This window comes from Pygocentrus nattereri, chromosome 9 (genome assembly GCF_015220715.1).
Source record: "Pygocentrus nattereri isolate fPygNat1 chromosome 9, fPygNat1.pri, whole genome shotgun sequence".
In the NCBI taxonomy this organism is placed as follows: domain Eukaryota; kingdom Metazoa; phylum Chordata; class Actinopteri; order Characiformes; family Serrasalmidae; genus Pygocentrus; species Pygocentrus nattereri.
In genome coordinates, this window is record NC_051219.1 from 40,617,530 (window position 1) to 40,627,149 (window position 9,620).

Consider the following 9,620-nt stretch of genomic DNA (forward strand, 5'->3'; position numbering starts at 1 on the left):
TTTTTTTTAGAACAAATCTCTTACATACTAAAGCAAGTGCTTTTTAACCACTGGGCCACGGTATATAATATTATAAGCCCTGCAACAGTGGCACATAAAGACGGGTTTTTATTTTATTTTTTTGGCCTCTAATCTCTAGAAACAAAATACCCTAAACTATGGACTCTGTGTACCACTCTGCTTTAGAATTGATGACTGGGGACCCATAAAATACCCATCACTGTGTACTATATGAAAATTCATCTCTGGCTGTGTGTCGGGAGACACACTGGCTTCTATTTATCTATAAATGCACATACTGGCCACATTCCATCGTTCATCACAGAAGTGCGAATAAGGCATTTTACCAGACGCGTTTCATTGGAATTCATGACCGGAAACTCTAAAGCTTTGCTCACTGCCGTCACATGAACATTTTAAACTTTAAATAATGATGTGAAGGTGATCCCTTGCTGTTCAAATATAATCTTAATTTTTTTCTTTTTATTATGCAACAAGTACAAAGCTATAAAGTGAGGAAATGTGTGTGTGTGTGTGTGTGTGTGTGTGTGTGTGTGTGTGTGTGTGTGTGTGTGTGTGTGTGTGTGATGAAGTTACAGTTTGTGTGAATGAAAATATTGTAAATAATAAAAGAAAAAAGAAACGCCAGACATTAAGCAGGGATCAGACAGCCCTTAAGTTAGATGTAAGTGGATGTGGAGTCTTAGAGTAGATCCTTTTAGGTCAGTTGAATATGCCTTAAGAGTAGCATGCTGAACAAATATCATCTCTAGAAATAAAATACACCCCCATACAGTATTTTTAAAAGACGTGGTGTGGATTAAGGCACAAGTACAACACAGTTCTTGTAGTAGTGGGTGCAAACATCACTCTGCTGTTAGACACACTTTAACACTGCTGCTAGTGACCCGTATTCCGTAGTAGCCGGCCCAAAACTGTGTGTCCCGACCTCCATGGGTGAAACGGATGAAGCGAACTCCTCGTCCGTAGTCCTTAAAGACATGTGTCATCTAAAATACAGCATAGAGAGGAACATCAGATTTTGTCCAGCAGAGAAGTAGCAGCAAAATGCATCTCAAGATCAAAGCTAATCAGGGTGGCTGCAGGTGCTGTAGCCTCTTAAGTTACTTGGAACCACCGGTGGCGCCAAAACGCACTTCGTCATATTCTTCATAACTTTCATATTTCATAAGCTACATTCAGAAGGTAGGTGTCGTATGAGGCTGTAACGTCTCCTTTCCAGTCAAATTTATCATGTAATTTTAAACTAGAAGCTGAACTCGGTTTGATTTTCTACTGAAAGTCGACTTTTTCCCCAAATCTGGGTTCTAAACTAAACAGACGGCGTCTCTTCAGTGATCTGCTCTGTGAAAATTATTTTTATAAAATGATACAAAGAGCGTCTGAGATGTTTGGCTTTCAGCAGTAAATTGTAAGCATATAGAAATATGTGTGATCATAAAACACGTGTTCTATTCATTTGAGGGGAGATTTTACCCCCAAAAGGTTAAGTGACCCTTATTTGTCCCACAATGGGGAAATTTCATCAATCTAACCCATCCGTGCAGTGAAACACCACATACACATTACTGAAGACATACTAGGGGCCAGTGAGCACACCTGCCCGGAGAGGTGGGCAGCCCTATCCACAGCACTAATGGATCAGTTGGAGATTAGGTGTCTTGCTCAAGGGCATCTCAGTCACAGACTGTCGGCTCAGGGGATTGAACCGGCGACCTTCCGGTCGCAAGGCTGGTTCTTTAACCTCTGCCAAAAAAATTTATAAAATACATAATAAATGCGACATTATCAAATCTTGAGGCAAGTTATTCAGTAAATGCATGAAATAAATGCATAATAAAATGCATTGGTCATGTAAATTCAGATGGACAAACCAAACTATCACCTGGAGCATAAGAGGTTAATGGTTGCTAATGTATCTTAAATTACATTTTATGCATTTAAGTCCTTTAGAAGTGTTACCTTTTAATATGAATTTACATTTAGATTAGGTTAGGATACAGCCAGCCGATGTCTCTGTAAGAGGCAGGATTAGGAGGATTACTCAAATTGTTTGGATTACTGAGTACCCGTTACGTAAATCTAAAGGACTGTGATAGGTAAACAGAACTTAATTAGAATATGTATATTATTATCTTTGTAAAGTCATATCTATTAAATGAAGTTAACAGAACATCTTGGAAACAAGCAGACAGGAAAAACTGCCCTATGAAACAAAATCCTATATTATAGGTGGCATAACTGCCGAAGCCATGCCCACTGGAGCCATTCCTTTATTTCTTTATTTGCTGTGAAAAATGAATACATAAGCAAATTGCAGATGCCCTGAAATTACAGCTGTCCTTTGTTCCTCACAAAAAAGGAGTGCCATTGAGTGCCTGAGCTGAAACTTGCTTTTGCAAGTAGTTCAGAAATCTGTAGCCCAGTTTTATCCGCTTTTGAAACGCAGCACCTTACACGATGGAGCAAAGGACAAAGCATAATCCTGATCATGTTAGTTACAATTAAATTAAATTAACGGATACAGCAGAGCCTATCAGTCAATCTATGTATAGATTTGACAAGTCCCTTTTTGTGACTACTGTTTTATTCCATGTAATATATTATCCACCTCTTTCCATGGCTGATCATTCCACTGTGGAAAGATGACGCTCTCTGGTTGTAAGGTTTGGACTGCCTCCTGGAATTGATTCAGCAGTTCAATGCAAATGTCATATTGGCTTCCACAGTCACGCCGTGGGGCATACCTGTACAAAAAGATTACTTCAGTGAATGTGATCTACATACCACCATCGCTGCCTCCCACCCTTACCCCCACCCCCAAATGCTCACCAATCTGAAATCACAATGTCAGGCTGCATTTCATCAAGGATCGCGGGACTGTAACCTTCCTTCTCCAGATCTATCAGCTGACGCTTCAGACATAAGCTGAGGAAATTGATATGATTAAACTGATTAATTACTTGCTTGATTATATGTACTGCTTATTATATAGAGCAGTAGAGGGTGGCATGCAACAAATAAGTAGCATGGAAGTTACTACAGTCCAATATGTGAACAGTAAAATAAACGTTTAGTCATTTTAAAATTGAAAACTTACCGGTAAGAGGTAAGAAAGCATTTCGTCACTGTCTTATCTGGGTGAGGTGCAAATATGCGATCGGTGATCCACCCGTCACCTCCATTTCGTATGATCTCCCAGCCACTGAAATTCTCTACAACAGAGGATATGCATAGTTGTTGGTAGTAGTAGTGATGCAGTAACAGGCCAATTGTGAAATGCTGCTAGTATTTGAGATGTCCCAGAGTCACACTTTGATCTTTTTCATTGTTTTCTTACCTAAATACATTCTGGAGAAGTCATAGCTACACGTCTAATGGGACAATCTGTGGATCATACCGTGTTCTTTAAGTAATGTATCATGACAATGCTGAATCTCATCACATTGCCAAGCCCTATGACTAACAATTCCCAAAGCAGTACAGTGTTGGCAGCAGAGTGGTGCCACCTGGGGCAGGTGGGGATTTGGTGCCTTGCACAGGTGCACATCCAGGGGTTTGTAATCCATTTTGAGCTGATTGCTGGCTCACCTCTTGCAACTAGGCTACCAGCCACCACTGGGAATTGATGTTTGGCCTTTAAATGACGCAGCCAGAAATGGTCAAAAATAGAACCAGAACTATATGCAGATCACTTGAATTGAATTCTTGAAGGGGTGCAGCACAGCACGGTTTAGGGGTTCTTTGGTCCTTTATATAGTTACCATAATTGAATCTGGGGGTTTTGTTTTCTGGTTCTGAAAATGAACGTTATGAAGAACATGATGAAGAGCGTTAAGCTCTTATATATTGTATGTTATATATATGTATGTTAAGCTCTACACTGATGGTCCTTGTGGACGAAACCAGTCCTGCATGTTCGTTGATGCAAAACAAATGAGACGAGTAGATCAGACTGAAGTGAAACAAACGGTTTTATTACAGAATTCTGGAGAGGTTACAAACAGAGAACATGCATCATGTATCTCCCAAGTAAGCTCTGACCCCTTCTCATCTGACTTTTATAGTCACATGACCGCTCCTCCCTTACCCAAGATATCAGTAGATTCCATCAAGCCTCCAATGTGGGCGTTAGCCCAGCTCACCAATCTATACCATAAAAGTTTAAGGATGCAGCTCGAGACGTGAGCGCGTCTGCAAGGTCAGCTTAAGGTATTCCCTGTGTTTATCAACTCCCCCCGCTTTCCAGACAATGGCTCTGCTTATCTGACCAGATGAACCACATGTGTGGTGTGCGAATCCCAGTGTCTACTACTATTAGCTTCAAGGTATTTCCTGTTATCTGACGTCTTGTGCATTCCACCGTTAGTCAGCACACAGCCTTATGTGCTGACTCTTAGAATTGGACAATATGACCATTAAGCTTTCAATGCTAAACATAAGCTTTCTTGAATAAATCTTAAAAGAGTAATATGAACAATAATAAGGCTAATAATTCCACATCCTCCAACCATTTCCCACTCACCGCCTGCGCTGGGATTCTTCAGAAGGTTGCGAGGCTCCTTAAAAAGAAAGTAGAAGGTCTTCCAGCCCCTCCAGTCCCCGAGCTCCGTGGTGATGCAGCGGGGTTTCAGTCCCTCTCTGCGGCACTTCTCTCTCCAGAATGAAGCGCTGTCCACCACCGCCTTCCACCGGCGGCACACCAGGCGGCACACACACAGAGCCTGCTCGGCAGGCAGGTTCAGGGTGATCTCCTCGGTGACGGAGTCCGGCAAAAAGAACGAATACATTTTGAAAGGGTTAACTTTCCTTTACAGCTGCTCAGAGCTTCACTCGCTCACGGCAGAACTTCTGCGCTAACGTGGGCCATGAACCTACATCTCTCCCTCCTGCTCCTCCTCTCCCCCCGCTCCTCCTCTCCCCCGCTCCTTCTGCTCCTCCTCTCCCCCCCGCTCCTCCTGCTCCTCCTCTCCCCCCTGCTCCTCCTCTCCCCCCCGCTCCTCCTGGTCCTCCTCTCCCCCGCTCCTCCTGCTCCTCCTCTCCCTCCTGCTCCTCCTCTCCCCCCCGCTCCTCTTGCTCCTCCTCTCCCCCCCGCTCCTCCTGCTCCTCCTCTCCCTCCTGCTCCTCCTCTCCCTCCTCTTCACTGACTAAACCCGACTTAACTCTCTTATCAGTAATGCTCCTGTAAGCTATGGCCCGCTGCTATGTCCAGCTGGTAGGGTGAGGCCGGGTGTTCTGTCGAGTTGTGCTACGTGTCGATATTTGCTACTTTGCGCTTTTGCGCATGCGCAGACCCACAGCCTTGTCATAAGTTTCCACGCCCATTAATCTATGCTCCCTTTCTGTCTTTACACATGGAAAATATTTAATAAGGACGTTATAATGGATTTAATTCCATGCTTCCCTTGTTCATACAGTGCACACAGAGTAAGTAGTGATGTAAAAAAAATATGGGTCTGTACTGGAAGCATTTTTCGATAAGGGATGCACTATTTGACATATGATATTAGTCTATCGAGATATGCTACACATGGAAAATATTTAATAAGGAAGTTATAATGGATTTAAATCCATGCTTCCCTTGCAACAACCGAGGATCAGAACGCCAAGGCCCACGCCTTCGGACACTGCCCGATCCACAACGCACCGAACCCCTACTACTGCCCCTCCCGTGTATGGGAGGAGTTTGGCGAGGCCTTGGAAAGTGACTTTAAGTCGGCTCCGAAAAGATTCTGGCAAACCGTCAGGCGACTCAGAAGGGGAAAGCAGTGTGCCACTAGCACTGTATATAGTGGAGATGGTGTGCTGCTGACTTCGACTGAAGACGTCATTGGGCGGTGGAAGGAATACTTTGAGGAGCTTCTCAATCCCACCGACACGTTCTCCAGGGAGGAGGCTGAGTCTGGGGACATGGGAATAGGCTTGTCCATTACTGAGGCCGAAGTCGCGAAGGTAGTTAAGAAGCTCCTTGGTGGCAAGGCTCCAGGGGTGGATGAGATCCGCCCTGAGTTCCTCAAGGCTCTGGATGTTGTGGGGCTGTCTTGGCTGACACGCCTTTTCAACATTGCGTGGACATCGGGGGCGGTGCCACTGGATTGGCAGACTGGGGTGGTGGTGCCTCTTTTTAAAAAAGGGGACCGGAGGGTGTGTTCCAACTACAGGGGAATCACACTCCTCAGCCTCCCTGGCAAGGTCTATGCAGGGGTACTGGAGAAGAGAGTCTGGCTTATAGTCAAACCTCGGATCCAGGAGGAACAGTGCGGGTTCCGCCCTGGTCGTGGAACACTGGACCAACTCTTCACCCTCTCCAGGATTCTGGAGGGTTCATGGGAGTTTGCCCAACCAGTCCACATGTGCTTTGTGGATCTGGAGAAGGCATTCGACTGTGTTCCCCGGGGTATTCTGTGGGAGGTGCTTCGGGAGTACGGGGTACATGGCTCTTTGCTACGAGCCATTCAGGCCCTGTACAACCAAAGCTGGAGTTTGGTTCGCATAGCCGGCAGTAAGTCAGACTCATTCCCAGTGAGAGTTGGACTCCGTCAGGGCTGCCCTTTGTCACCGATTCTATTCATAATTTTTATGGATAGAATTTCTAGGCGCAGTCAAGGGATGGAGGGTGTCCGGTTTGGTGACCTCAGGGTCACATCGCTGCTGTTTGCAGATGATGTGGTCCTATTGGGGACATCAGGCCGCGAACTTCAGCTTTCGCTGGATCGGTTTGCAGCCGGCTGGGATGAGAATCAGTACCTCTAAATCCGAGACCATGGTTCTCAGGCGGAAAAGGGTGGAGAGCCCTCTCTGGGTCGGGGATAGGCTCTTGCCTCAAGTGGAGGAGTTCAAGTATCTTGGGGTCTTGTTCACGAGTGATGGTACAAGGGAGCGGGAGATTGACAGGCGGATTGGTGCTGGGTCAGCAGTGATGCGGGCTCTTTACCGGTCTGTTGTGGTAAAGAAAGAGCTGAGCCATAAGGCAAGGCTCTCGATTTACCGGTCGATCTATGTTCCCACCCTCACCTATGGTCATGAGCTTTGGGTAATGACCGAAAGAATAAGATCGCGAATACAAGCGGCCGAAATGAGTTTCCTCCGCAGGGTGTCTGGACTCACCCTTAGAGATAGGGTGAGAAGTTCGGTCATCCGGGAGGGACTCGGAGTAGAGCCGCTGCTTCTTCACGTCGAGAGGAGCCAGCTGAGGTGGTTCGGGCATCTGGTTAGGATGCCTCATGGACGCCTCCCTCGGGAGGTGTCACAGGCGAGTCCATCTGGGAGGAGACCCCGGGGAAGACCCAGGACACGCTGGCGCGACTATATCGCCCAGCTGGCCTGGGAGCGCCTCGGAATCCCCCTTGGAGAGCTGGTGGAAGTGGCTGGGGAAAGGGAGGTCTGGGGTTCATTGCTTAGGATGCTGCCCCCGCGACCCGAACCCCGGAGAAGCGGAAGATAATGGATGGATGGATGGATGGATACTTCCCTTGTCCATACACTGGACGTACTTGATTTTGTAATTAAATGCGTCATAATACTGAGTTAGGTTACGATGGAGTAGCACAGATCGATAGAGTCTGCTGACGATTAACGCTACGGTAGCATTTTTCGACAAAGCAGCACAATTCGACAGAACACCGGTCCTCCAAGACTTCCGTAACAGCAAGAACAAATACAAGCGCCGTGTTAGAGGCACAAACGACTGACTTCCTTTACCGTCGTAGACTACTTCCTCTTCTGCGATGGCGTTTCAAGGCCACTGTTAATAAAAATACTAGTAGACTTCGAGAATAAAGTCACACGGTATGATATTTCGGAATAATGTCTAAATATTCTGGGGAAAAAAGTCGCACGGTATGATATTTCATGAAATAAAGTCATACGGTATGACGTGAAATAAAATTGCACAGTATGATATTTTGAGAAAAAAAGTTACACAGTATGATATTTCGAGAATAAAGTCATACGGTATGATATTTAGAAAAAAAGTCTAAATATTTAGAGAAAAAAAGTTGCAGGGTATGATATTTAAAAAAAAAAGTAGAAATATTTCGAGAAATAAAGTTGCAGGGTACAATATTTTGAGAATACAGTGGCGCGGTACAATATTTAGAGAAAAAAAGTCGCACAGTATGATATTTCGAGAGCAAAAGTGAAAATATTTCGAGAAAGAAGTGAAAATATTTCAAGAAAAAAGTTGCACTGTACGATTTTTCGAGAAAAAAAGACGCACAGTACGATATTTCAAGAAAAAAGTCAAAATATTTTGAGAAAAAAAGTCGCGTGGTATGATATTTCAAGAAAAAAAGTCGCACAGTACGATATTTCGAGAAAAAAGTTTAAATATTTTGAGAAAAAAAGTCACGTGGTACGATATTTTGAGAATTCAGTGGCGTGGTACGATATTTTGAGAAAAAAAGTTGTACGGTATGAGATTTCGAGAAAAAAGTCAAAATATTTTGAGAAAAAAAGGTGCATGGTATATTTCAAGAATAGTCGCATGGTACGATATTTCGAGAAAAAAGTTCCGCAGTACGATATTTTGAGAATACGGTGGCGTGGTACAATATTTCGAGAATACAGTGGCGCAGTACGATATTTCGAGAATACGATTTCAAGAAAAAGAGTCACGTGGTACAATATTTCAAGAATAGTCGCACAGTACGATATTTTAATAAAAAAAGTCATACAGTACGATATTTCGAGAATAAAGTTGCACGGTATAATATTTTGAGAATAAAGTCGTACTATTTATAGTACTCCTGAATACTAATATCGCCAGAGCCAGTTTATTAGGAGACTGGCCGCTTCCTATTCCTCCCGTTATATCAAAAACAGGACGACTTGACAGCAGAGGGCGCCCATGAGTGGGTCCTCAATAAATGGGAGTGAATGGAGCTGAATGGAGCACTCCGGTTTTCCCTCAAAACTGGAAAATTGGAAAACTTGCTCAGTCGTGTCCTTCGCCTTCGTGTGCGCAGATCACTTCTGCTCTCAGCTCCGCAACACGCACTCAAGTTTCACGTCTGCTCACTATGTAACGTCCAAACGTTTGTGTCAAAACTTAAGTCAATCAGCAGTGCCAAGGGGCGGTTCCTGTCAGCGCACCAATCAGGACGTCTTCTCTTAAGCAGCTTTATGCCAATTGGTCAAGGTACGTTCGTGGCTGTGGCGTTGAGTCGTAGCCTTTATAGCTTTCTAGTAGCAAATGAATAGAAATGATTTATCGGTAATACTTCATCATAAATAACGTTTTAATCTAACTAAACATTGGTAGCTCAGCCATTTGTTTCCTACCAGAGGCTTAACATTAGCCAACTCCAAATAAATAGCTTAACATTAATGAACTAAGCTGACCATGGCCAGGTTTCTTTGACTGTAGCTCACAATGTCTACCAGTGCACTATTGAAGTCTTAACTCTCCTATAGCACTTGTCTTCATAGGCTCATCCTGTTAATCCTGTATATTTATCTTGTACAATTGGCATCATCAAAAACAATACTGATGCCATGTAGTTTTACGTAGACAAAACTCTTTTCAGTGCGTACAGGGAGTAATATTGTTCCTCCTATTTTGTTTATTAGACATAATACTGTAGTTCTTTTCTAAGGCC

At 44.1% G+C, this 9,620-nt stretch overlaps 1 protein-coding gene across 1 annotated transcript; it reads right to left on the reverse strand.

The window, feature by feature from the left end:
• Positions 1–8: 8 nt before the first annotated feature.
• LOC108435226 (F-box only protein 6-like) lies at positions 9–4,890 on the reverse strand. The gene is made up of 5 exons (XM_017710898.1): positions 4,547–4,890; positions 3,122–3,236; positions 2,854–2,949; positions 2,633–2,768; positions 9–1,010 (listed from the first exon to the last, which is right to left on the reverse strand). Exons 1-5 carry the CDS (start codon positions 4,809–4,811, stop codon positions 867–869), a joined length of 756 nt encoding a protein of 251 aa, XP_017566387.1. The 5' UTR covers positions 4,812–4,890; the 3' UTR covers positions 9–866.
• Between the last annotated feature and the right edge of the window lie 4,730 nt (positions 4,891–9,620).

Coding starts and splice junctions, on each gene's coding strand:
- LOC108435226 (XM_017710898.1), bottom strand. CDS start 4,811: ATGTATTCGTTCTTTTTGCCGGACTCCGTCACCGAGGAGATCACCCTG. Junction 2,950..3,121: donor TGCTTTCTTACCTCTTACCG/GTAAGTTTTCAA, acceptor CAATTTCCTCAG/CTTATGTCTGAAGCGTCAGC. Junction 1,011..2,632: donor ATGATCAGCCATGGAAAGAG/GTGGATAATATA, acceptor GCTGTATTTTAG/ATGACACATGTCTTTAAGGA.